We start from the raw sequence: 24,984 nt of genomic DNA on the forward strand, positions 1-24,984 counted from the left end.
GAATCTTGATGGGCCCCTCTCTCCTCACCCTCTTCTCCCAACAACACACCAGAACCAGTGGGAGCTCTCATTCCATGCTTACGTGACGACTCCCTCCTGGCACCTGTCGCGCAGCTATGAATTTGCAGCTACCCGGCGCATGATCGACATTTCGTTCGCATCATGAGCAGACATGTTTCCGAGCGCGTCCGTGAGAGGGAAGTCCTGAAATATGCTACCGTCTTGTATGTGCGCCTTTAACTTGGTTAAGAGAGAGAGAGAGAAAGGAGAAAGGAGAAAGAAAAGTTTTTTTTTTTTTTTTTTTTTTTTGGGAAACAAGGAAAGAAACTCAAAAACTAATGTTTGTCCCTTCGCGAAGCTGCAATATCACCGACAGTACGCTTCACAGTCAAGGTCCCTCAAATCGCCGTGCCACTCTTTCCTCTGCCGACGCCAGCCTCAGTGCATTTGCTCAGCTCGGCGCTCTTCGGCTCGACGCCGCACGATGCCTCATCTCCGTCTTCGACGAAACACGACAGTTCGTCATCGCCGAAGGCACTCCTTCCAGCAGCTTGAACCCGAATGCCACCGCGACTGACGACTACTGGCTCGGCTGCACCGCCCTTCCTCGCTCCGGCCGCGTCTGCGAACATATGCTGACCGACGATGGCGATCCATCGCTCGGCGAACTCGATCCTTCCACCTCGGGTCTGCTTGGGCCTGCGACCTTGCCCGTAACCGTCATACCTGACCTGGCCCAAGACGAGCGCTACAAAGACAAGCCAGACGTGACGGACCGACCGCACAACAGCTTTTACGCCGGTGTACCTCTGCGGACACCCAGAGGGATAAATATTGGCACCTTGGGGATCTTCGACGACAAGCCACGAGACGGCCTAGACTCGTCACAAGTCGAGTTTTTGCAACATATGTCGTGTGCTGTCATGAGCCACCTAGAGCTCCGACGGTCAGCCGAGAACTCGTCCAGAAGCGAGCGTATGGTCCGCGGCATCGGCAGCTTTGTCGAGGGTAAGTCGACCATATCGAACCTGTGGCGAGGCACCCACGCAGCAGCCTTCGAGAAAGGTGATGCCGAAGGGAAACTCAATGCGAACCAGCAGACTCTGCAGCAAAGCCACGTAGACCGAGACTTGGCCTTGGATGAAAGCGCTCGGGAGTCTTCGCGCGCCGTATTTACCACCGAGTCCACGCCACTTCATGGCAACCACGAAACGGACCCGGAGCCCTTGTTCGAACAGGAAAGAGAGTCATCCCCGTCGCCACCTCCCGTACCACCAAGCGAAGAACCCGTAGCGGCCTCTTTGCAGGATAACTCTCAGTCGGTGACGGACAAAGGTACCACGCTGACCAAGTTCACTCTGACCTCGACCGGCTCGGTGGCCAGCGCCGCCACCAAGTCATTTGCGGACGAGATCCACACAACCGAGATCAGGGAGGCGTTCGGAAAGGCCGCCAACATCATCCGAGAATCAATCGAAGTGGAAGGCGTCGCATTCCTGGACGCCATGGTTAACACTTTCGGTGGCCTGGTTTCACGTGGTGCAGACAGTGAATCTGCCAGCTCTGACTCGCATCCCGACACTTCAGGTGGCGAAGGAGGCGCAACCGAAGAAGAAAAGGAGCCCAAATTTTGCAGAATCTTTGCCTTCTCAACGACTGATGCCTCAAGCATCGACGGCAAATCCAACCGCACCCAGATTAATGTTCCGCAAAAATTTCTGCGAAGCCTGCTCCGACGATACCCGGCCGGCAAGACTTTCCGATTCGATAGCAATAACGAGATTGTCTCTGGCGACTCAGAAGAAGATCAATACCAAGTCCCGGGAGCGGGAGGGGCCGAGGCACAGGCCTCGCTGCAGGTGCGCAAACGAAATGTTGCGCAGTCGCGACAGTCGGAGGGCAATGTTCTCTCCTCAATACTTCAAGGAGCCCGGAGCGTAATGATGGTGCCGCTGTGGGATCCCATTCAAGAGAGGTGGCATGCAGGCGCGTTCGTGGTAGGCAATCCCTTTCAGATTAATTTCCCCATTCATCTTGCACTACTTTGTGCAGGTATCCTCCCCTGCTCGCGAAGTTCCATCGGGCACACTGAAACGCGGAAGCCTCAAGAAGCAAATGCCGAGACTCGTCTGCACCCAGAGCAGAATGCTAAAACCAGACCTTGTAGTGGAGCAAAACCGCGGATCGAGTCTTCACAATGGAGAGAGAAGTGAGTTACCTGCGTGCGTTCGGATCAACCATCATGGCCGAGATCAATCATATAGAGGCTACGCAATCCGAAAAGATGAAGTCAGATCTACTGGGGTCTTTGAGCCATGAACTCCGGTCGCCATTACACGGTGTCCTGGCGGGTATTGAGCTGATACAGGACACTGAACTCGACGCATTCCAGGGAGACGCCCTAAACTCTATGGAATCATGTGGGCGGACTTTATTAGATGTAATTGAACATCTTCTGGATTTCAGCAAGATGAACAGGTTTGTCAAATCGACGAAAGAGCAGAAGAAAGCTAGAAAACATAATCGCAGCGGCCGCTCAAGAGAGCAACAGGAGTCCTTTGAATCAAAGATGCTGCCCATCATGGCAGATGTTGACCTGGGTGTCTTGGTCGAGGAAGTCGTTGAGAGTGTCTACGCCGGATTTGGTTATGAACGTCTGCGAATAGGTCAACCTGACCAACATGGACCCACGCCCGGATCCATGTACAACCAGGACCCTTATGCCTATCAAGACGGCCGGGATGCAGCGCGGTTCTCCACTGGTGGTGTGACCATCTATATTGACATCGACGCAAAGGAAACGTGGACCCGTCATATCCAGCCTGGAGGACTCAGGCGGATCATCATGAACATTCTTGGCAACTCCATGAAATACACCAATCAGGGCTATATCCACATCAAGATGAGGCAGGTCAAAGTACCCTTGAAACGCAATCGTCACCGGACCAATCTCGTACTCACCATCACTGATTCTGGTAAGGGCATTACGGCGGATTTTCTGCGCCACAAGCTCTTCACTCCTTTCAGTCAAGAGGACAGTCTCCAACCAGGAACGGGCCTAGGATTGAGCCTCATCCACCAGATCGTCACATTGCTGAACGGGTCCATAACGGTTGAAAGTCAGCTCGAGCTGGGAACGAGTTTCCAAGTCACGTTACCTCTACCAGCAACAAAATTCGACGGCGGCCAACCCAGTAATCTGGGCCCCAACGCCGACTTCCTGAGAGGGCTCAGAGTGAGTCTTCGTGGCTTCAAGGAGAAAAGGGACACAGCGGGACTTCCTAATCATCAAGCCCCGATCGAGCGACAGATTCTAACGGATATGTGTCACACTTGGCTAGGATTGGAAATTGTGACCGAGGACGATGAGGATACTCGGCCAGATTGCATAATATGCAGTGACCAAGCTCTGGAGGGTTTGGCAAGCGAGCCCTCTGGACTTCTACCTCCAGTCATTGTCGTATGTCAGAATGGAAGCATCGCTCAGAAGTTGCTCCAGAATCGCCGAACTGGGGAAAGCGGCCATTTCTTCGAGTGTATTTCACAACCGTAGGTGATATTGCGATGTTGAATCATACCAAACTAACCTGGCTTGCAGAATCGGACCTCACAAGCTTTCGAAGGCATTAATATTAGCCATGGAACGTTGGGGGAAGTTCACTACCTCGCTAGAGCCGTCGGCTGACGCAACTGTCACGTCAATGCCTGATGCCTACATCCCCCCACAGAGGAGCGATGCCGAACATTCAGAAGTCAAAGCACCTCCTTCATCAGCCCCACCGCTCCACTTTAGCCTCGCGCAGATGTCGCTCAACGAGGAGCATGTTGGGTCTGGTACAACGCAATCGATTGACACACAAATGCCTAACACGTCAACCCACGAATTACATCAATCTTATGAGAGCGAACAAGCTCCAACAAGCTTCTTGATTGTGGATGACAACAAGATCAACCTCCAGGTGTGTTTGGCAGGCGGCACCACTCCGTTTCTTGACATCGTTCTAATGATAAAACGTACAGATTCTCGTAGCTTTCATGAAGAAGATGAAGCGCTCATACAAAAGTGCACAAGATGGGCTTGAAGCACTAGGGACTTACGCCGAGACTCCGGGTCACTTCCGCTGTATCTTAATGGGTACCTGCCTCGTATCTGATCCTCTCTTCCACAATCGCTCTAACATATCATAGATATCTCTATGCCGGTAATGGACGGCTTGGAAGCGACCAGGCGCATCCGGGAGTTTGAGCAAGCGCGAGACCTGCCGCGTTCGACGATCATTGCTCTTACTGGAATGGCATCTGCTAGTACACAGCAGGAAGCATTTGGCAGCGGTGTTGATTTCTTCTTGGCCAAACCCGTGCGCCTGAAACAGCTGACCGAGATCCTGGCAGAAAAAGGGATGAGTTCACCATCAAGAAGCGAGGCAACAGTTTAGTGATCCATTATCGATTCGGAAGTCTGGAAGCCATCGATCCCAATTCTACGCTATGTCGATGCACAAGATCTTCATTTCATATCAACTGTTCCAATGGCACAACGAGAAGATTTAATCAGTTCACATACGACAGCACGCAGCTACATACATAGTTGCAATTCATATTTGGAAACATGAGGACTATAACCATGACGCGTAACGAAGACACGAAGCGTTTACTCATTTCGTTCTATCATAACAAGAGATGAGATTTACCCGACTAAGTATCCTAACCCTGACTGCTCTGACTGTTCTGACTCTGATGTATTTCAAAATGTGACCACAATCTTTTTCGCCGAGACTCCTTTCTGAAGCAGATCTATGGCTTTTTGAACTGACTCGAGGCCATGCCCAACCACCTGGGGCGGCGGTGCGGGTACGAAAGAGCCATCTTCCAGCGCGCCGGGCAAATATCTATTAAATATTGACGAAGCAAGGTCCTTGTCACCCTGCCAGACATCGACAAACTTGGTCTCAACTCCACCCGGAAGAGGAAAGCGAGGTACCATGGTGAGCGGAATCAACTTGCAGTTCTCAGGCGAGCTCAACGCCACAGCAGCACAGGCCTCCACTATTGCAGGGAATTGCTCGGATATGAACCCACCGTTTGCTATGGTACCTGCAACTGTCTTACCCTTCACGGCCGCTACCAGATCGTCCTTGACCGTCGAACTGTTGTAGTCGAACACGTGGCTGGCGCCGAGCTTCTTGACATACTCAAAATTCGCCGGTGATGCAGTGGTAATCACCTCGTAGCCTGCAGCTTTCGCCAATTGAATCGCGTTACAGCCGACACTGGTCGAGCCGCCCCAAACGAGGACTGTCTTGCCGGTGGGCTTGGGGTTCAGACATGGCGGCTCGAGTGCTAGGTACTCCGGATGGAAGAGCGTTTTAGCGGCGACGCCGAGACACAAGGGGAGGACAGCAGCTTGCTCGAAGCTGATTGCTGCCGGCAAAATCGAAGCGCAATGCTCCTCTACCAGCACGAACTCCTGATAGCAGCCCGTGGCATGGCCTGCAACTCTGTCGCCGACTTTGAACCTGGTGATGTCGGATCCGACGTCGACTACCTCACCGGCTACATCGTAACCGAGGATCGCTGGGAACTTGAGCCAGGTGAAGACCTCCGGCCCTAGAGCCTGCTGGGCCCAGTCGACGGGATTGAGCGCAACAGCTCGAGTTCGAACGATGACGCCGTTTTCTTTGAGCTCTGGATAGGGCGCGGGTTTGACCTCCAAAGTGGTTTTCTCAGCAGTGAGATATGCAGCCTTGTTGGACGGCATGATGTATGAAATTGAAAGATGCTGCTTGGCAGTTGCTGAACTTTGTTGACAAAGGATGAGCGGGAACTGATGAAATTAGCTGTCTTGGCTTGTTATTAACAGCTCTCTGCTAACTAATATGTGTACTCAAATCTAAGAACGTTGGAGTCTGGTATTTTTATACTTATTTACGCCGAAGGACATGTAATCGAGGCTCGGAAAGATTATCCCCACGCCTCCCTTTAACCCCGTAACGGAGATAAACTATTGCCCATTTTGGGGCCGAATCATACTCTGTAACACATCGGTCAATTAGCGTAATGTAAACCTTGAGACTATGGCGTCAGATAGCTAGTAATTGGACACGAGGACTTTGCGGTGCAGATTCAAAAGCGAATGTACGGATCATCACCACAAGCCTCGACGTGTTTTTGGTGATTATCAGTTGATCGCATCAATTCCTTCTCAAGCCGTGGCCCCAGATGTTCGTCAATACCGTTACGCTTTTATAAGTTGGCTGACCAATATGTTGGGGATAAAGCTCTGAATGCGAATGACATCCATCCTCTACGTACGCTCTTTAACTGAAATCAGAAGCGATGCCTGAACAAGCCCCAAAACCACCTCATGCTAATTACTGATACCATTTGACTCGCCGTTGCCGTTGTGTTTAGCCTCGAAATGTTCCAGATTGAAGATGCAGCCTGTACAGTTTTTCCCTGATTCGTTGCCCTCGAGAGAATCCCCTTTCCGGACCCCTTCTCCATCGGCACGCATGACAAGGGTCGCTCGATAACTCCGTCGATCCGGCCTTGGTGGCGATCATGTGCTCCTCCGCGAGCTCAAGAAGCTATGATGGGATCAGCACGATTGAGCACAAATCGCAGTCCAATGGGCATAATTTCAACTTGACATGTTGAGTACCTCAACAACAGTTCTTTGACGGGTGGCTTTCTCTATTCGGAGGTTCAGCGGAGTGCCCAGACTGCGGAGCTTCCTTGTTAGTGGAGTTGGTGGTGTGTATAGTCATCTTGACATGGTGCTGAGTTGTGAACGTTTGTTCAAAGATTAGCGTTAGATACCGGATCATTGCTAGGACGTACCATTTGGAGCAGCAAGGTCTCTAAGCGGATTGCTTCAAAAAAAATTAAAGCTTCTAACGCCGTCTATGGCGCCAATATGCAATGGTTAGCGGGAATACATGGCGCCCGAAGTGCCTCGTGGTAAATAAGCGGTCGCTTAGACCTGACTGAGTAAGCTAATCAATCGTGAGCGAGCTCCGACTCTCTGTGAGGAAACGGCCATATCACAGAACATCTGCAAGACAAGCACCATGTTCGTCGATTCATGTATGTACCTCAATAACCCTGGGCCAACTGTAGTTGCAAAGAGAAAAGCTCCTGGGTTGGGCTGATATTGAATTTCGGACCAGCATTACTGCCATTGTGCACGGCGCAGGACTTTACCCGATTGCCTCCAAATCTTTGGCAAGTCCATGGCGCCGCCTGGAGAGTTGGCTGAAGCGTTCAAGTAACCTCGGCATAAAATATTCGATCGTTTTGTGATTCCACTCACGACCTCAGGAAAAGGAGAAATCACTACTGTGCAAGTGGACCATGAAGCCTAACTTGGTACTAACTTTAGCTAGGGCTTAGATGCCCGTGGCACCACCTACAGCAAGGTTAGCACCTGTTAGTGTCGGGAACGGGTTGCCCTTGACCTCTTGCGGACTTTCAGCTGGACAATTATCGCAATAGCCTCATCGAATGCGTGCGCGTCGCTATTTTGATGTTAGCCTAGACATGCATCTCTCCACAGTTCTTTAATTGGTGGCTTGCATTATGTACTTCGTCAATGGGATACGATTACTTCAGATAAATGTCCATCAGGATTCGGGATCCCAAAGATTCGTTCGCTTCCTCCTATCTCCTTTACCAGTTCTCCAAACCCAGGGGATGTTCAATCGTTAATACATTCGTTCTTTTGAATCTTTCTTGATACTAATAATAACTACCACGATGCTCTCTGCAAGGTCTCTACTAGTCAGTGTGGCTGCATTGGCGCATATTGCTTTCGGCCAACCCGTTTCAACAACAACGAGCGCTTCGGCTCCGCAAGTAAGACATGCATGCCGAATATGTTCAACCTAGACTAAACCGCAGTTTCTAACAAATTAGTGCACCAATGATAGCCTACTGAGCCTTTTCTGTGAGGATGATCACAGAACGAAAGCCTCGTCCTTCTGCGCGAACTTACTTCAGACGGTTACTGCTACCTCTACTGTCCAGCCGACCACGACCATTCTCACAACGGTAACAGTTACTCCTTCAACAGATGTTATCACTGCAACCAATGTGATCGGGTCTACCATCACCACGATTGAATTATCCGTCACCACGATCCTCACTATCGTTACGACGACCATCAGCACATTGACAGTCGTTGACACCAGCTTAACCACCGTCTCGATAACCGATTTCACCACCACAACAGACGTAGCGACTACGACGGTGACATCTACCACTGTGGAAGTCAGGTAAGGCCTATCCATAGCCTTGAGACCATTATTCGTAGGACAGCGTGAGCTAACACACATAGCGTAACGACTGTCACACCGACTGCGACCGTTTTCAAGCGCGACAGCAAGTGCGGTGATGTGCCTGACTGGTTGCGCCCAGTTGCGACGAAAGCGACCTCGGATCTGGCCAGCGCCTGCTCCTGCTTGATGTACCCTACTGCCACTACCATCACTGTGACAGTAACGGGATCGCCGATCACAGAATCTGCTCAGGTGAGATGTAGACAACTAGTGGCCATCAGGTCTGGAATTCTGACAGATTGCAGACAACTATCTCTACCATCGCGAAGATCACAGAGACTGTGGACTTTACCAGTGTGACCACCGACGTAGAGGAGATCATTACAATTACCTCTCCATTGACATCCATCGTCGAAAAGACGGCTACAGCGACAGAGTCAACCACGCTGACTCTCACCGAGCAATTCACCGATGTTTCCACGGTCACAGTTACTGACACCATCACAGCGGTTGCGGCCACTGCAACGACGATAACCTCGACGGCTACTATCGTTGCTACCACGTTCACACTCGCGCCGTAGGGCCAATTAGCGAGCATTATCTTGGTTAACTCAATCTTGCCTATACGTAACACGTCTCGATAGCCAAATGGACTTTTGAAACAACCGGAATCGTGATATTTATTCTTCTGTGCCCCGGTGTGTGCTTGTTGCGTCAAAGTCTCCTTTTTATTTCGTTACTTATATAAGAAATACCGTGGTTTACAGACGAGAAATCGCCACCAAGCTTTGTTTCAAAAGAAGAAAAATACACAAAACGCCCGTAGCCGTAAACTCAGCTTTCTAAAATTATGCTTCTTTGAATTAAAATTTGAAAAATAATCTGGTACGTTAAGATATTATTCTACTTTATAGCTCCGGTAAGATTGGATACACGCCGCGACCTCGCCGCGGCTACGTTAACTCCGAAAGTGTCGAAGGTTCTAGTTCGGTGGCTATTACAAATAGGGAGACTATCCTATGTCGGGGATAGCCAGTCTTTTCAGGGGTAGTTACGTTGGTTAGGTGAAAACCAACGTCGCATTAGACACTATAACGTAGACGCTATTAGAGCGTAGAGCACACGAAGCGTACGGGTTTTGTCCAGCCCTTAAGGCAAGGTTTACCGTACGGTTTAATTCGGAGAGGTACCGAGGGACTTAGAGTCTTACGGCGTATTTAATAATAATAAAATAATAAAATATTCTACTTTAAAGTATTAAGCTGGATTTCTATTTTAAATCTATATGTTTTCTAACACTCTTTTAATATTTTCATAAGTTTAACTTTATAAGATCCTTCAATCTCCTGCATTCTGCGCTTTCGAAAACAATAAGGATGGGAAGAAGAGAAAAGGAAAGGGAAATAAAGAAAGGAAAATAAAGAAAGGAAAATAAAGAAAGTGTGGAATGGCTTCTCCATTCATTTCTTTCCGTACAGTTTGGGCGACAAATAGATCTATTCAGCGCTATCGTACGAAGGAGAAGAAGGGATTCTTCCCCTCGTACGTGGTCTATAGATAGGGGTTCACCCGCACGGCTGCTGGCTGCCGACAGCCATATCGTGGCTGTGGTGGCTTACTGCCAGCACGCCGGTGACTACCTATACTACGTAGTCAACCGTCGTACGAGACCGCGAATAGTATATTCCAACAGAAAGGAAAATAAAGAAAGGAAAATAAAGAAAGGAAAATAAAGAAAGGAAAATAAAGAAAGGAAAATAAAGAAAGGAAAAAAAAAAAAAAAAGGAAAATAAAGAAAGGAAAATAAAAAAAAGGAAAATAAAGAAAATAAAAAACGCTTGGTAGCAATGTATCGATTATGAACTATGATAGCTATCGACTAAAGTTTGCAAGGGCTTGTAGCTACAGTTGTGTACAAAGTAATCGTATGATCCATCTCCCTCACTATGACTCCACTATTGCAGTACTTGAACGCTTAAATAGAAGTCTCCTAAATGCACCAATTTGATCTGTCGGGAATGTATGGTTTAAAAAGGTTGATCCAGGAGGAATTTCCTTTTTACGGACATCGTTCCAGGAATGACCACGCTAGGTTCCGAGCAAGAATGTAAGAATGCATGACTTCAATGGATTTTTATTTCTTTTTCTTTTATTATTGGTATTATATATCTCATTCCAATAGATGAGAGAAACCGGTCACTAGGACGAACGGTAATTCTCTATGCTATCATCCTTTTCTTCTCAAGGCACCAGTCCGATACCGAAGAGCAGGAATATAGCCGTGCCGTCATGATTTGAAACCTAAGTCCCATCATCGTGTTATCCTGCTTAACAAACCAAGCCTGACAAGTGTAGCCTTATGCTTGGAATGATTGCCGCTTGCCGGACTTGGAAGCCTTAGCCGCGTTTGTTGTGCCAGCCGCTTTCGTGGTGCTAGCTGCGGCGGTTGTGTTTCCTGTGCTGGCACCTGCAATCTGGAAAGCAATGTTACCACCAAAGGGACCGTTGCCGTTGTTGTTAACAATCTTCATGAGACAAAAGTTACTTTGTCCGCTTGTAGCATCGGTTCCGGTGCAGGTGAGGCCGGCAGGGACCTTGACCGAGAAAGGCTGCAGATCTGATTAGTCTAACCGAAGAGAGGACGGGCCTAGAATAAGTCCACTCACTGCATCGGCACCAACATTGGTGGCACGCTTCTGGATACCAACGGCTTGGAGGGCACGTGTTACCATGCGCTGGACCACATTGCCCTGTCCGTTACCCACCATGTCCGAGGTGGCAGCCAGCTGTGTGCCCTTGGAGTATGCACCCGTGCCCGTCTCGTCGACCACGGCGAAGAGCTTTCCAGCCTTGTTGTTTGCCGTGCCGTCGCTGGTGACGATTCTCCAGGTACCGTTGATGGAGCCGGTGCCGTCAGCGGACACTTGAGGTAGTGTGGTGCCTGACAGTGCCATGGCATCTGCCAGGTCGGACACTTGGAGTTTGCCGTTGGCTGTAGTCTTGCCAAGACCGTCCTTCATGGGGTCGTTGGCATTGCCGCCAAAGACGGTGGTGTCCTTCTCGGTCTCGCTGTTGGCTCCAAACCTGGCCACGACTGCACCTTTGATGCCAAGAGCGGTGCCATTGCCACCTTGATCGCCACTGGATACGGTGGGGTTAGCAAAGGAGATGGGAAAACATTCAGACGGCAGATCTCTTACGTTACGACTTGAACGTTGCCATGTGCGCTGATGAGGCCAACAGCTGAAAGAGTGAGAGCGAGGATATAGCTGGAATGCATTTTGAATAGATCTATATGTCTGGCGTTGATGCAAGATGATTGAAATTGAAAAAAAAAAAAAAAAAAAAAACCAGAGACCTGAAGTGAAGGTGAAATGTTTGAAAAAGTGATTATTGAGAAGTGAACTAGACAGACCGAATCAACCGGCTGTAGATGGATGTACGAAAGCAGAGAAAAGCGAAACTGTGATGATACTGATGATGAGGCCAAAAGACATGACGCCCGAGATGAGTATATATACTCGCTGGATCATGATCATTCACGATGGTTTTGGCCGGCATAGCCGTCCTGCTCCTCGGTCTGACGGACCCCAGCCATGAGGCTGTAACATGGCCACCCACCTCTGAAATGCTCTTCTGGCACGATGCACTATGCTATGGCGAAAAGAATAAGCAACCATGACCCCTGGTTCCCTGTACAATCGTATCGCAGTAGTTCGGCAGATCCATTCTGTGGGAATGTCAAGGGAGCCCCTGGTCGTGCTGGGCGGGCTGCACGGCGAGGTTGAAGCAGGGGTTCATCACATGTGGGTGCATTTACTCCGCTTGGCTCTCTCCACCCATGAGACACAAGGGATCGCTGAAACCTGGCTGAGGTCCAACCACGGGTCTTTCCAGCGTCAATCTGCGCGTCTAAGAGATCTCGAAAGCTTGTCAAAGGTGCCATGGCGGGATCGACGCGCGCAAGCTGGGATCCTACGATTTTCTCACGGAACTGCAACCTCCCCAGATCGCCCATGAGAAGATCTACGTCGATTTGCAGGCGATTTCAAGCAAAAATTTCTGTTTATTTCAGGCAGCATCAGAATTAAGCTGAACAATTCGAACCGAGACACAATTCTTGAATGACAAGACGGCGTTTGCAATATCTGCAATCAGATGGCAGAATTTGCTACAACCATAGGACGAATTGTGCGCTCGAAACAGCTTGCTGAGACACCTAAAAGATGTCACGAACGTGAACTAGAGCCTCAAAACCGGGGTTCTAAGACAGTATGGGCGCCCGGGGGCCAACTAGCGTCCCACTAGCTAATCCCCAGGGAGCGCGAATGGTGCCGTACGAGCATGTCTCAGGGCAGTACTCCACGACATTGTCCAATGCGACTGTCAGAAACACGATGAAGCCATGCACAACTGGTTCAGAAGGACAAGTTCTCCCCGCGCAGCTTGTTTATTCATGTGTCATTGTCTACCAATGCTCAGGGGAGACCCTTTGTTTAAAGATAACTGGGTCGCTCGTTCGGGACCAAGCGTAGTCGGAAGCCAATCAAAGGAAGGTACGCTAGATTGACGAGGAATTACTGAGACGGGCGTCACGCTGGAAATAACGATAAGTAGTATTAACCTTCAAGCTTGACAAGAACAAAAAAGACATAGCTGGTTGTAAGATGGGATACGCATGAATAGGTGGCACAGGCAAGCTGATGTCGGCTCGTCCACCTCGACGAGGCGGGGATTATTAGGCCCATATGGCTGTAGAATGAGTAATCAAAGCCCAAGCGGACTGACTTGCCACCACCTGCACGTTGCAACGTAACTGCAGTACAAGAACAGAGTATGTAGCGACCCATCTGACCAGCTCTTTCATGCCCCGCAGTCTCGGAGATCGGCATAGCTATTTCTCTGCCGGAACTGAACTCGAGTGTTGTTGCCAGGAACTGATGCCGGCTGGGATACCAGATCGTATGCCCGAAGTGGGCGTTTATTTCTCATTCCGTAGTGAACACATCGCGCTTATATACAATACTCTAGATGCCGTGTACTTGTCTGCAGTACGATTAGAAACAGCTATATCAATGCGTCCGGTATTGTGAAGTCAACCATCTCACGCGTCCAAGCGAACACATCAGCTGCAGGCGTTTATCTTGAGGCAACTCTTTAGACACGAAACTGACGGTGGCGACGTGTCCAAGTTCATTTCCATTTGGCGTCTCAATTAGTTTCACTAGAGCCTGACCCTCCTCGTAATCATCGATGCATTTGATGACTGTATCCAGCATATAATTTCCACAGAAGCGCAAACCATCTAAAGCACTGCAAGTATCAGCACTGGTCTTCAGTTTCTCCACGTGCTGCCTGAACCGGGCGCCCAGTTTTCCAACATTCGACAAGGCCCTGTCCCTCCACACATGTCCTGGTTGGTGTGCAGCCCGAAGCCGCCGTATTCTTGGGCACCCATGTTGCATTAGAAGGGCCGCGTAGAAGGCGCCGGCCTTGTTACTATCCAGCGTCCAGTAAGTGCTCCTCTCGTACGGGTTGTTGCGGCCGTACCCACGCTGCTAGTAATCAGAAAGATACGGTTCCTGCAGATGATCTCACCACGTTCTCGATATATGACCCATCTACCATGGCGCTAGGGCTTTTCCGTGGGATACCTTTGGCACCAATGGCCGTCATTCGCGATATTTCAAGTAGAGATGCATGGAGAAACTTCAAGGCTACGAACGCTTCAACGTGATGTTGTCCTAACTCAAGAACTCATCTCTAATCTCCTTAACCAACCTCTTACAGATTTGGAATCCTGATAGCGAGAATAGAAACGTGTTGAAGAACTGGCTTAGAATAGCTGTCCCTTTCCATTTGAGCGGATTTTCAACGCCATTTCACATTGACTTCATATTGTACTCAGGTAACAGCTATAACAGATAATGGCTGTAACCGATATAGAATGCTTCGAATGCCCAGTTCTGGGTGAAATATATTTAAGAAAGAAATAAACCCACGTAGCTTTCTCCGGCTGATTTCGTCTTATTCCTAAAACTTTGGCCAGTCGTTATTCAAAAGATGGGTCGGTGTTATGATACCCGTTCACCAAATCCCATGGCATTCGCGAACGTCTGATATATTCCACCCTCCAGCATGGCCAAAGCTATAGATCTGGCAGTATAACTTTGAGGATCTTTCCCCGCGGCTCTATGAGGACAAGATTGTCCATTTCCATGCTCTCTGGAGTGGCCGAAGCCGCCAGGCGAGAGCCCTTGAATGTGCGGAAGAAAAGAGCAGCCCCATATCGAAGCTCCATGTATGCCAGGTACTTTCCTATGCAGACGCGGGATCCAGCGCCAAATGGTGTAAAAGCTGCTTTCGCCACCTCCGAGGTAGTGCACTCGCCATCGTGCAACCACCGCGTATGGTCGAATCTAGGAGTCGTTAGTCTGTTTCGACACCCGGCCTACTAAGAACTCACCTCTCAGGGTCTGCAAAAAACCTTGGATCTCTATGCATTGTCCAAGCCTGTGTCGCGACTTCCGTGCCCCCTGGAATATGATAGTTACCGAGCTTTACACCACCTGCAGGAACGACTCTGGGCAAAGGCATAGGGGCGGCACCATATAAGCGGAGAGTCTCCTCGATTACGGCCTGAAGAATGGGAATCTTCTCAAGTTGTTCATCGGTGAACGGTTCTTCGAGCGCACCCAGCTCGCGCTCGATAGACTCTTGCAGGTCCGGGTGTGACAACACTGCCCAGATCAGATAGGTGAGCGTATTTGAGGTCGTATCTGTGCCTGCAATCATGAAAGAACCGGCTTCGACGCAAATGTCGAGACTGCTCAGCTCACCATCGTTCTTCTCGGCCTTCCCCATAACCTTCGAGAACAAATTGGTGCTGGCTAGATTCCCAGTCTGCATACTGTTCGCAACAGCAGCCTGGCCCTTGTCGAGCAGTACCTTATGTGCCTGGAACCAACGAGATCCGCCAACGAACGGAACACATTTCAGGAACGCATAGAGCCAAGGAAATGAGAGGGCGCCAAACGCGGCCCGGTTAGCAATTCTCACCGAGCCAAACCAGGGGTCCTCCTGATCTTGGAAGTCAGTACGGTAGGATGCTGAAAGCTGACTTTGTTAAGGGCTTTTCATACCTTTCCGGTTTTGAGGGCATCAAACGAATCACCGAACATGATCTTCGAGACCACGTCGGAGGCCATGAAGATCCACCATTTACGAACATCAACTTCGCCTCGTGCTAACTTCGCATCATGGCGCATTCCTTCAATAGCAGCAGAGACTTTCTCGACGACCATGGACTCCCACTCCGTACGGAGAGATGTGGCCGTAAATCCTCTACCTAGGAGCTTCCTTCTTTGCGCATGGTCGGCGGCATTCGTCATTTGGAACAACCCGTAAGGTGGCTTTCCGGCTTCAGTCGGGCCAAAGTAATGGTAGTAGTCGGATTTATTGAAGTGACCCCCAATTTTATGGATGGACTTGTATGCGTCGATGTCTGCAACGAAGACCTGGCTTGGACCGGTTCGAACGAAGGGGCCATATCGTCGATGGAGTTCATGGTAGTACTGGACTTGTTGTCTTGATAAACTAGCAAGGGTACCCGGAATTTGGGTGTACTTGGCGTACCAAGGACCTGGGATGCTGTTGAGGGGATTGGCAAGAGTCTGGTTTGGTCAACAAAGCAATGGAGAATATCAGCAATAATACTGACCTGGTATAGTCTAAACACCAAATAGCTCGCGAGAAGCGCCAAAGGCGCAGCGACGTACTCGAAATCCGTCATAGAGATTCTTTAATGCTGATAAGCTGGGAAGTAGCGACGATTTCGTTGGTTTGTCTAGAGACGATTTGTTCAGTTACGAGGTTAGATCTCTCATAATTGTTGAATAAGTTATTACCACGCTGCTGAGAGAGAAGAGCAACCATTTAAATAAATTATCAAGAGTCTGAGTGACTGGCAGGATAAGCTTGTGTGGCGCTGACAAATATTCCAGCGTGGCTATTTGACATAAAATAAAGATCCCCATTCGTCACAGTGTTCTACCAAGACTCTAAGCGTTCTCGCTGGTTGACTTTTAGTCATCGCGATATGGCATGCTTACCCAGCAAGCTGTAGGCTAGGTCAATGGGCTGCAGGTTCATAATGCCGCATGTTAACGTTGTGTACAAGTGATATCTGCCAAGCTGTTTGATTCCATTTAGCTGTGAAGCCGAGTCCCGAGATCTCACAGACTCCGTCATCTAGAGCTCAACTCCCGATGACTAATCGAATTCAAACATGACCCAGCGCTTGTTCATTTAAATTGCGCTTACTCATCGGGAGTTGAACTGTTTGTTCTTTGCCTATAGCGCGCTAGTCAGTCTTTTGCTGCACTTAAAAAGTCACTAGTTCATCGCGAGTTGATGCTGGTTTTGTGGTTCCAGGCTCCTTGGCAATTCGCTTTAAGGTAACATGATGACTGGTTCTTCAATCTATCTTAACCTCTAGATTCGAGCGCTTTGTTCACGGCACACCGACCAAGTCTGATCAAGTTCATCACAAATTCTTCGAGCTGTTTGAAACGCATGCTGTCCGCCGGATCTAGCGCTGCAGGACACATATCTTTAATCAGCTGTGGGACCTTTTGTAGCAATATTATATCCTCCTCTGCCTGAGAGTTAAGCGGGCTTGTCAAAACGTTGCAAAAAATAGTAAGGCTGGCGGACATCGGGTAGAGAACGAAGAACCTAAATATCTGGTCAGCTCCTGAACGGCACTTGAATATGGTGTTGAATTTACCAAAAGTCTCCGGTCTTGAAAAACTGGGATACTATAGCAAGGTTCCCCAGTATCGACCGACTGGCTTTGAGGGCAAGAAGTTGGCAGGACGTTATGTTCGCCTTGTGATTTGCCGCTCGAATCTGGCAGCGGCCACTTGCAATATGAATCAAAGATAGTAGGAAGTAGTATTCAAAATGTATGACCACAACATGGATTTGTTTCGATTTGTTCCAGTCAGACTCAAGCCGAATACTGTAAGATGGCGCCAAGTTCGGTCGATATCGAGTCGGAATGGACATCCGCCACGTCTCAAGCTCTTCATCGAGTTCCCTGATATCCTGTAACAGCTGTATGTCATTCTTTTGAAAAGCTTTGGCGCAATATAAGAGTCTTATCATCTTGGACTTGATGATTGTCAGTCGCATGTCTCCGGGAATGAGGTCGCTGCCGTCCTTGAAACTATCAAAGTCGTCTATCTCCTTGTACGCGAGCGGCAAGGTCAAGTCACAATGGTCGTCATCAATGATCGGCGGATACCCTGCCCGGAGACAAATATCCTTGTCGTACATGTAGCAGTGCCAGAAGACTCGGCGGAGGTATTGGCTGTCAGAATATGCGTCTTCCAGGCTCCAAATTGGTGATGCCATGCCTGACGGCGTGAGGTGTGCGCCGAACATTGATACAAACCTGTATGCCACTGAGAGGTACATGGCAGCGGTCGCAACATTCCCCGAAAAGATACTGTACATACACTGGGTAGATTTGTGTCAATTCCTGGCGCAGCTACAAATAATTCGTTCATGCTTACCATCATAGTACACACTTGGAGTGATTCGACGCACGGGTTTGCAAGGATATCGGACATCATGCGATTTACGCGGGCGGCACATTGCTTCGCAGTGACAACCTGCTGTATGTCGAGCCTGCCTTCCATATGAACTAAAATGCATGTGAATGAAAGCACGCATGCTTTGGCGCAAATGACGTCAAGAGGTGACTGGCCCTGATCGTTCGCGTATGCCTTGTCGATAACATCCATAAAGGTGGCCTCGTTGACAATGGGAAAGACGTATCTCTTAGTCGAAGCCAGGAATATGGAGAAATATGCATCCACCATGATTCTTTCTGGAAGCTCCCAGATACCTTCGATCCGACTAGAAACTTCTTCCCTTGACTGTAGTTGTCGCCATGTCAATTCACTTGTATCTTGTCCTTGAGACATGTAATATGCCCCAGTATGCGAGTAAATCCATAGTTTTCCTTCCTCTGAGAAGAATGGGATCCCATGATAAGAGCTTATGCCACCAAGGTGGAACCCATTGAAGTAGAATCCACCCAGGCCTGCATGAGGTATGCTCTTGACGACTCCAGTAGGGAATTCTGTGGTTTCGTTGAATGACTCATCCTGAATCGGCAACGAGATTGAATTTTCAGGTTGATCACCTGTCCGAAAAGTTGATAACAGATGATGTTCGGCAACTGGAGCATCAAGCTCTACGTCATGGTGAGCCAGGTTGGCTCCCACGTTTCTTGGGGTTGTTTGTCAGTGCTGAAGTAATTCGAAGCACAGCTCCACTGCCGGGTTGGCATAATACCTCTTCTTTTTCCGCCGCCCGAATGGCCGGTTGAAAGTACACATCAGACCGTGGTGTTTACACCAATCGCAAGGCCTCGAGTCTGAATCACAATGGATCTTTGAGATCCACAATCAGTACTTGTTACAAGTCTGTCGGAGGAAATGCTGGCCCGGGGCTGGATTGGATACCTTACGCTGATGGCAGGCATCACAGGAACGCCTTCTCGTTGTACCCCCCGATGAACTCATTTTTGCCATGTTTGTAACGGGAAAACTTGCCGGTTGCTTTTTCTTTGATGACTGGCCCAAGTTGTAGGCTTTGAGCTACCGCTGACTAAGAGGAACTTGATTTTGCCCCATTTTAACAGCCAATAAGTCCCGACTATTGGCCTATTAGCTTTGCATTAGTCTAGCTTGGGCAATTTAGGCGATTGACTGTCAGGACTCAAACAATAAAAACTCGATACATCTTATGAAAGTCACTTGTGCTTTCGACTTCTGACTATGCCCTAGTCCGACAAGAACGTCATTTGTTTTAACCATGATATGCCTATTTATGTCTCGGAGCCCAAATCATGCACAGCTTTGTCAATATAAATACCTTGATATAGATTGATAACGTTATGTGAGATGCAAATCCTGACTGTTGGTGCCACGCTCGTTCTAGTTCTGTCCGCGGGAATGGTATTCGATATTGGGTTCATGATTCAGGTTTCTTGCTCGTCACAAAACTCTAAGATGGTGATCCAAAGTTGCGCAAGCACTGTACAGGAAGTATTTTCAAATCATGGAAGCTCGGGTCCTAGTGGACAATTTTATAAGATATGTCGTCAACCAAGCCGTAATGTTGGGTCGGGGCTATTCAAGGATGCTTTACTTTTTCTCTTGCTTTCTGTCTCGAGGCAGTGAACGTATCGGTGGGTGGTATTGCTGGTATGGCTAACGATAGCCTCTAACACCACCAGCCAAAGCATTTTGTCTCCAAGGAAATGTACGAAGTATTTTCGGTGATTCAGACTCATCGAGACGAGGACGTGATGTCTTATTCATCTACTACAGTCATATGTACAGAGTATGGATAGAGACTATGATGATACAGTCCCGACCACTCCACGACATGTAGCAGAATTACTGAATTTCTATACCTTTAACTCGAACGTCAAGCCCTCAATATTGGACCTGCGTAATCTGGATCCCTTGCCGTCACAAACACCATCCATATGAGAGGTCTTCAGATAAAACGTCGATCCGCTAGTAAATGTCCTTCATATTCCTTCCACCAACAAGATAATCCATAAACTTATGCATGAACCGACGGATCTTACCCCCAAGATCGAAACACTCATGTTTGTAACCTACCATGCTATAACTGCCTCAATGGATGGGCACGGTGTGAGTTGATTTATCTACACAAAACATATGTTCTAGTAACTTTTGTGGCAGATCGACAGTGGTCTTAACCATGAAAGGTCTTATTTGGTTCGACTCAACCAGTCTCATGGCCTGCACTGAGGACAACCTCATTCTCTAGCTCTTTCGCCATTCGAGATTGGAATGTATCGCCGCCGTTAGTGGAAGGCTTGTGCGTTGGATTTGATATTCTTTCGTTACTCAAGTCTCATGTTTTCTTCACACTGATAAGTTGTGTTCAGAAAGTCAGAATTGTTTGGTTCTAACTAGACTAGACTAAGTTAACCTAGTCTAGTTGAAGCTTTCATGGACATACAGCAAACATTCTTATATAGTATTAAAAAAAAGTTCAACTTGGGTCCTGGGCGCCCTGCACGCGATCTACCCGGTGTCGATCGGAGGCCCTGGCCGGCCTCTTGATAGATATCAGCTTGTCCTGTCCTTTTTACGCCTGTGCTAGGCTGCGCGACGGGGTGGAAAATCTATTCTTTTCGGTGTTCCTCGGGGTGGGTAAATCCCTTCGTTATACCGCTCATAGCCTTATTACGGGTTTATTAGCCTTACCCGGGCTTAGATTATTACTTGACGTAAGTTCGATTTAGTCTAGATAGGATTTATTCGGAGCGAAAGGGCGCGCTCTAATACGGACCCGTACAACCTGGTAATTAACAATTACCTGTATTACCCTCTTGGTCTAGAAGCTGAAAGAAAGACCTTCGGTCGTTTCGTTAGGCTCGTATACAGATACAGTTGATGCTTATCTCAGGAGCAAGGTTCTCCGCAGCCCCCTCCCCATCTCATTAGTTGATGCCGGGCTCAACAAGACTTTCGGGAATAGTTAACGCCGCCGCCAACTTCACGGCCGTCATGAGGGAAATATTCCAGTCGACATCTTGCCTTCGCAGTAACTTGGGGGTGCTAGCCACTGACGATGAGCTTGAACTATGAAAAAGAGTGTGAGCTGTAACCGATGAGCTTCAGGCATCATGTGGTCCCCCTTTAGAAAGCGAGGTGTCACGTGGTGTACTAGCTTTGTTCAATCGTCATAGAACACATAACAGGCGACTTGCAATTGCGACGACCAAACCTATGGCCCTTGCTCGACGCCGGAGGTCTGAGATGAGATACAGTTGCTGTATATATCTGTTAAAATATCTTGGGCATATATCAACGACAGGGAGTCACTTTGCTCGACCTATACCTGAGTCCGCCAAAATTTCGTGAATTTTAACAATTACCCAGGTTATGAAGTCTAGCACTAACCAAGGTTAGTCTAACCTAGTCTAGTTTAAAAAATACGGGGTATAATCACAGTAGCAGTCAGTGTTGACCCCGCGAAATTAGTAACTTGTCACCTCTTTGAGACATCCCAGTGACTGAAGTCCCACTCTACCACTTCCTTTCCAATTTATCACTCCCATTCTACCTGCCCGGTATGACAGCAAACGAGATTCCGACGTGCCGTTGGGGCATCATTAGTAGGGTCACGGCATATCTCATAGAGGACGCAAGCTAACAAGTGGCAGCCACTGGCCTGATCTCATCATGGTTCGTTGCAGACCTGGTGATGCAACGCTCGGATGCCAAAGCCAACCATGTCATTCAAGCTATCGGCTCGTCTTCTCTAGAAAAGGGCCGCGACTTTGCTGCCAAGTATGTGAAAGACGTGTCGACACAGCCTACCATCCATGCAAGCTATGAAGAAGTCTACAATGACCCCAGCGTAGACTGCGTCTATATTGGCAGCCCTCATGGTTTCCATAAGCGAGATTGTTTAGCCGCGATCAAAGCAGGCAAGAATATTCTCTGCGAAAAGGCGTTCACCATCAACGCCAAGGAGGCCAAAGAGGTCTTCGAAGCCGCGAAGGAAAAGGGCGTCTACGTTGCTGAGGCGATGTGGTTGCGCCATCGTCCTATGGTTGCGGATCTACGAAAGCTGCTGTATGAGGACAAGGCCATCGGCGAGGTGTTTCGTACGAGCTCGGACTTCCAGATGTACCTCGATATCGCCGGCCTGCCATCCACATCAAGGTACAAGGACATCAACCTCGGTGCTGGCTCATTGCTGGACATTGGTATCTACCCGTTGACCTGGGCCATCCTGACACTGGAGCCTGATACGCCCGGACCGAGGGAGCTACCAACGATCAAGGCTGCCCAGTCATTCGTCGATGGTATTGAGGTTACCACCAGCCTCATCCTCCATCATGGCGTTAGCGGGCGCCAGGCCGTGGTCACTTCCACTACGGAACGCAAGGATGGCCCAATGAAAATTATTGCTACCATCGACGGCACCAATGGATTTGTCGAGGTTGAGGGAGCAGCCCCGTCGCACCCGAAGTCTTTTACCGTCTACCCCAAGTGGACCGGCGAGAAGAAGCCGGAAGGAAAGAAATACGATTATGACAGACCTCAACAGGGCTTCATCTACGAGGCTGACAACACTGCTCTGGACCTTGCAGCTGGCAGAAAGGAGAGCACCATCATGCCTTGGTCGGAGACAATCCGGGTGCTGGAGATCATGGACGAGATCAGACGCCAAGGCGGTACGAAATACCCTGTTGACTAAACAAAAACATTAAATTTCTTTTGATAGAGCTCATTCAGAGTTGCAACTCCCGCGGATATGGGCCCCATCAATAGACAGTACATCCTCCAATCCAGATCATTGAAGTCGCGGCCTATAAAGACGCGTAATACTTGCAGCACGTGCTAGACTAGACTATAGTTCATCTCGGATGTCATAAGCTAAACAGCACTGGGTGGCATACTAACAACAGCCGTCTGGAAACTCAATGATACGTCGAGTTGGTGCTGCTGTGTAATGAAGGGCTATCTCAAAAGCCGATCAGTTCTGCAGTCAGCAGCAGTGACAGCTGAGTTTGGCGGATCCTGCAGGCTCAGCTGCTACGAGACATGAGTACTTGCTGGCTATCATCGCGCAGCAGCCCAGAGGGATGTGCTCAAACAGTAGCAAGTCTCTGGTGGCACTTCTTTTCTTTTGTACGACGTCACCGAACTCCAACATCGACGACCGAATTCTGCAATCAGCATGACCCCCAAAATGCAATGCTGAAAGCTCTCGCCAACAGAAAGCCAATTTGGCCACCAAGGTCAAGCCACTAACCTAAGGGTTTGGGTTCACCACGTTGCTTGGTGGCTGGGCACATAATGAAACTTAGCGCAGTGGTTTGTTTTTCCCCACCTACGGATCCGTACATGAGCTGCTGAAACCAAGAGAATGTTGCGTCACTCCGGGTCAGAGCTCCTGATCGATGATTCTTTTTTATCGATTCAAGCTCAGCTGACGCGAAAACTCTCACATTTTTGACATCGTTTCACAAACTCATAGTCCTGAAGTTTTCTCGGATTCCGGCAACTCAGAAAACTTGCTTTGTGCTGTTATGCGCATCTTCAGAACATATGCCGTCGCTGGCGCGCTGGCTGTCCGCGCAGCAGCCAGCGCAGTCTCGCCGCGGCAGTTGCAGCAGCATATCATGCCCAATCCGGACTCGACTTTATCTGCCCAGGGACCGAGAGAGACTGGGGTTGGTCATTTCAGCGAATGGTCTCGCGAGAACAAGCGACGGTTTCTCATCGACTGGCAGGCTGGAAGATCCTCGGAATGGATCATCGTGCAGGGTAACGAAGGCGGCGACCTGGACTCCATGGCAGCGGCTCTCACGTGGGCCTACCATCTGCAGCACTCCACGGAGAACGCAACACATCCGGTCAAGGCGATTGCGCTTCTGCAGACGCCCACCGATGCCCTGGACTTGCGCCCCGAGAACAAGGTCGCACTGGACAACTCTTTGATGAGCTCAGGGCACTCGGATTTACTCACCTTGGATGAATTGCCTGAGGACCCACAAACCCTGGCAAGTGACATCAAGGGCATCATTCTGGTCGACCATCCAGTGCCGCTGAGGAAATGGAACAATGCAGCAATTCTCAGCATCTTCGATCATCATCACGACAAGGGCGCAGGACCAGACGCCAAACCTCGTGTGTTCGAGAAGGTGGCAAGCTGCACAACCCTGGTTGCTCGGCAGATGCTGGACGAGCTGGAGGCTCTTCCACAGGAATACCACATGCCTCACGAGCTGCTCGAACTAATCTTGTCCGCGATTGCCATCGATTCTGGAGGTCTTGGAAAGGCCACGGATGAAGACCGCAAGACGGCCGAGAGGGTCCTGAAGCGGAGCAACTGGCGAAAAAAAGATCTTGATGACAAGATGGAACAGCTAGATGATAAGCTCGGCAAGGCAAAGAAGGATCTTGGCCATTTAGGCCTTCGTGATCTCCTCCGAAGAGATTGGAAGGGCGACTTGGTCGACACGCCGTCGCCACGCGTTCCTACTGTAAGCTTAGGTTTCTCGTCAATCCCGTATTCGTTTGACGACCAAATCAAGAAGACGGAATTTGAGGAGCTATTCGACTGGTTTGCGATCGAAGCAGCCTGGACTGCGCAGGTCGGTGCAGATATCAGCGTCGCTTTGAACAAGTACAAGATCCGGGACAAGAATGGCAAGAAGAAGAAGATCAGGGAGATTGTTTTGTGTGTACGCAAGGATGTACGTATCGATGAAGAACAGGCGGACAGCCTCTTCCATACTGTCTCGAAGGCTATCGAGGCAGATACGACGTTGAATGTCAAGCCGTGGCACCGGGCCGGCGAGCTTGGAAAACGACAAATGGTATGGACACACGAGCGCGCCGATGCTGGCAGGAAAGTCATTCGTCCAATCGTTGACGCTGCGGTTGAAGCATGGGACATGTAGATATTGCGTTTCCTCACTGCCGCGGCAGACAAAACACCTGGCGAACATATTCAAGGAGCTTTGTTTTGGCACAGCATAATAACAACCACCAAACGCTACGTCGGGCAGGCAGACGGCTGCGGTAAGTAAGGTGAGTAGTAAATTGAAGGGAATCAACAGGAGTGATGCACC

The 24,984-nt window shown here is 49.2% G+C and overlaps 8 protein-coding genes across 8 annotated transcripts; 4 read left to right on the forward strand and 4 right to left on the reverse strand.

Moving 5' to 3' along the window:
• Positions 1–82: 82 nt before the first annotated feature.
• On the forward strand, positions 83–4,590 carry BKA67DRAFT_289412 (uncharacterized protein). The gene is made up of 6 exons (XM_046096003.1): positions 83–224; positions 359–1,997; positions 2,168–3,549; positions 3,599–3,959; positions 4,021–4,135; positions 4,189–4,590. The coding sequence occupies exons 1-6, from the start codon at positions 163–165 to the stop codon at positions 4,434–4,436; spliced, it is 3,807 nt and encodes a 1,268-aa protein (XP_045959057.1). The 5' UTR covers positions 83–162; the 3' UTR covers positions 4,437–4,590.
• A 154-nt stretch (positions 4,591–4,744) lies between these two features.
• Positions 4,745–5,758, reverse strand: BKA67DRAFT_592762 (chaperonin 10-like protein; the record flags this gene model as incomplete). Its single annotated transcript, XM_046104867.1, has 1 exon — positions 4,745–5,758. The coding sequence occupies one exon, from the start codon at positions 5,756–5,758 to the stop codon at positions 4,745–4,747; it is 1,014 nt and encodes a 337-aa protein (XP_045959058.1).
• A 1,586-nt stretch (positions 5,759–7,344) lies between these two features.
• On the forward strand, positions 7,345–9,130 carry BKA67DRAFT_566232 (uncharacterized protein). Its single transcript, XM_046102866.1, has 4 exons — positions 7,345–7,854; positions 7,915–8,273; positions 8,336–8,528; positions 8,582–9,130. The coding sequence occupies exons 1-4, from the start codon at positions 7,756–7,758 to the stop codon at positions 8,855–8,857; spliced, it is 927 nt and encodes a 308-aa protein (XP_045959059.1). The 5' UTR covers positions 7,345–7,755; the 3' UTR covers positions 8,858–9,130.
• Positions 9,131–10,397: 1,267 nt separating this feature from the next.
• Positions 10,398–11,615, reverse strand: BKA67DRAFT_691751 (uncharacterized protein). The gene is made up of 3 exons (XM_046109187.1): positions 11,477–11,615; positions 10,943–11,417; positions 10,398–10,885 (listed from the first exon to the last, which is right to left on the reverse strand). Exons 1-3 carry the CDS (start codon positions 11,554–11,556, stop codon positions 10,634–10,636), a joined length of 807 nt encoding a protein of 268 aa, XP_045959060.1. The 5' UTR covers positions 11,557–11,615; the 3' UTR covers positions 10,398–10,633.
• Positions 11,616–14,424: 2,809 nt separating this feature from the next.
• BKA67DRAFT_659063 (cytochrome P450) lies at positions 14,425–16,068 on the reverse strand (the record flags this gene model as incomplete). Its single annotated transcript, XM_046107390.1, has 4 exons — positions 14,425–14,695; positions 14,743–15,356; positions 15,419–15,949; positions 15,997–16,068. 4 exons carry the CDS (start codon positions 16,066–16,068, stop codon positions 14,425–14,427), a joined length of 1,488 nt encoding a protein of 495 aa, XP_045959061.1.
• Positions 16,069–16,462: 394 nt separating this feature from the next.
• BKA67DRAFT_566237 (fungal-specific transcription factor domain-containing protein) lies at positions 16,463–18,946 on the reverse strand. Its single transcript, XM_046102867.1, has 5 exons — positions 18,812–18,946; positions 18,642–18,739; positions 17,855–18,575; positions 17,065–17,798; positions 16,463–17,012 (listed from the first exon to the last, which is right to left on the reverse strand). The coding sequence occupies exons 1-5, from the start codon at positions 18,878–18,880 to the stop codon at positions 16,763–16,765; spliced, it is 1,872 nt and encodes a 623-aa protein (XP_045959062.1). The 5' UTR covers positions 18,881–18,946; the 3' UTR covers positions 16,463–16,762.
• A 2,521-nt stretch (positions 18,947–21,467) lies between these two features.
• On the forward strand, positions 21,468–22,601 carry BKA67DRAFT_659065 (uncharacterized protein; the record flags this gene model as incomplete). The annotated part of the gene is made up of 2 exons (XM_046107391.1): positions 21,468–21,510; positions 21,559–22,601. 2 exons carry the CDS (start codon positions 21,468–21,470, stop codon positions 22,599–22,601), a joined length of 1,086 nt encoding a protein of 361 aa, XP_045959063.1.
• Positions 22,602–23,529: 928 nt separating this feature from the next.
• BKA67DRAFT_517482 (uncharacterized protein) lies at positions 23,530–24,813 on the forward strand (the record flags this gene model as incomplete). The annotated part of the gene is made up of 1 exon (XM_046097912.1): positions 23,530–24,813. One exon carries the CDS (start codon positions 23,530–23,532, stop codon positions 24,811–24,813), a length of 1,284 nt encoding a protein of 427 aa, XP_045959064.1.
• Between the last annotated feature and the right edge of the window lie 171 nt (positions 24,814–24,984).

Source organism: Truncatella angustata (assembly GCF_020726525.1).
Source record: "Truncatella angustata strain MPI-SDFR-AT-0073 chromosome Unknown BKA67scaffold_4, whole genome shotgun sequence".
Lineage (NCBI taxonomy): Eukaryota > Fungi > Ascomycota > Sordariomycetes > Amphisphaeriales > Sporocadaceae > Truncatella > Truncatella angustata.

What these genes read in the sequence shown, in the direction of transcription:
- BKA67DRAFT_289412 (XM_046096003.1), top strand. Translation starts at nt 163, where the DNA reads ATGAGCAGACATGTTTCCGAGCGCGTCCGTGAGAGGGAAGTCCTGAAA. An exon ending in TTCGAGTGTATTTCACAACC is followed by an intron (nt 3,550 to 3,598) that starts GTAGGTGATATT and finishes CCTGGCTTGCAG; the next exon opens with AATCGGACCTCACAAGCTTT. An exon ending in ACAACAAGATCAACCTCCAG is followed by an intron (nt 3,960 to 4,020) that starts GTGTGTTTGGCA and finishes TAAAACGTACAG; the next exon opens with ATTCTCGTAGCTTTCATGAA.
- BKA67DRAFT_566237 (XM_046102867.1), bottom strand. Translation starts at nt 18,880, where the DNA reads ATGGCAAAAATGAGTTCATCGGGGGGTACAACGAGAAGGCGTTCCTGT. An exon ending in GGGCGGCGGAAAAAGAAGAG is followed by an intron (nt 18,576 to 18,641) that starts GTATTATGCCAA and finishes AACAACCCCAAG; the next exon opens with AAACGTGGGAGCCAACCTGG. An exon ending in TTCAAGACCGGAGACTTTTG is followed by an intron (nt 17,013 to 17,064) that starts GTAAATTCAACA and finishes CCAGATATTTAG; the next exon opens with GTTCTTCGTTCTCTACCCGA.
- BKA67DRAFT_691751 (XM_046109187.1), bottom strand. Translation starts at nt 11,556, where the DNA reads ATGCATTCCAGCTATATCCTCGCTCTCACTCTTTCAGCTGTTGGCCTC. An exon ending in GGCAACGTTCAAGTCGTAAC is followed by an intron (nt 11,418 to 11,476) that starts GTAAGAGATCTG and finishes CACCGTATCCAG; the next exon opens with TGGCGATCAAGGTGGCAATG. An exon ending in CCAATGTTGGTGCCGATGCA is followed by an intron (nt 10,886 to 10,942) that starts GTGAGTGGACTT and finishes TCAGATCTGCAG; the next exon opens with CCTTTCTCGGTCAAGGTCCC.
- BKA67DRAFT_566232 (XM_046102866.1), top strand. Translation starts at nt 7,756, where the DNA reads ATGCTCTCTGCAAGGTCTCTACTAGTCAGTGTGGCTGCATTGGCGCAT. An exon ending in TCTACCACTGTGGAAGTCAG is followed by an intron (nt 8,274 to 8,335) that starts GTAAGGCCTATC and finishes TAACACACATAG; the next exon opens with CGTAACGACTGTCACACCGA. An exon ending in CGATCACAGAATCTGCTCAG is followed by an intron (nt 8,529 to 8,581) that starts GTGAGATGTAGA and finishes GACAGATTGCAG; the next exon opens with ACAACTATCTCTACCATCGC.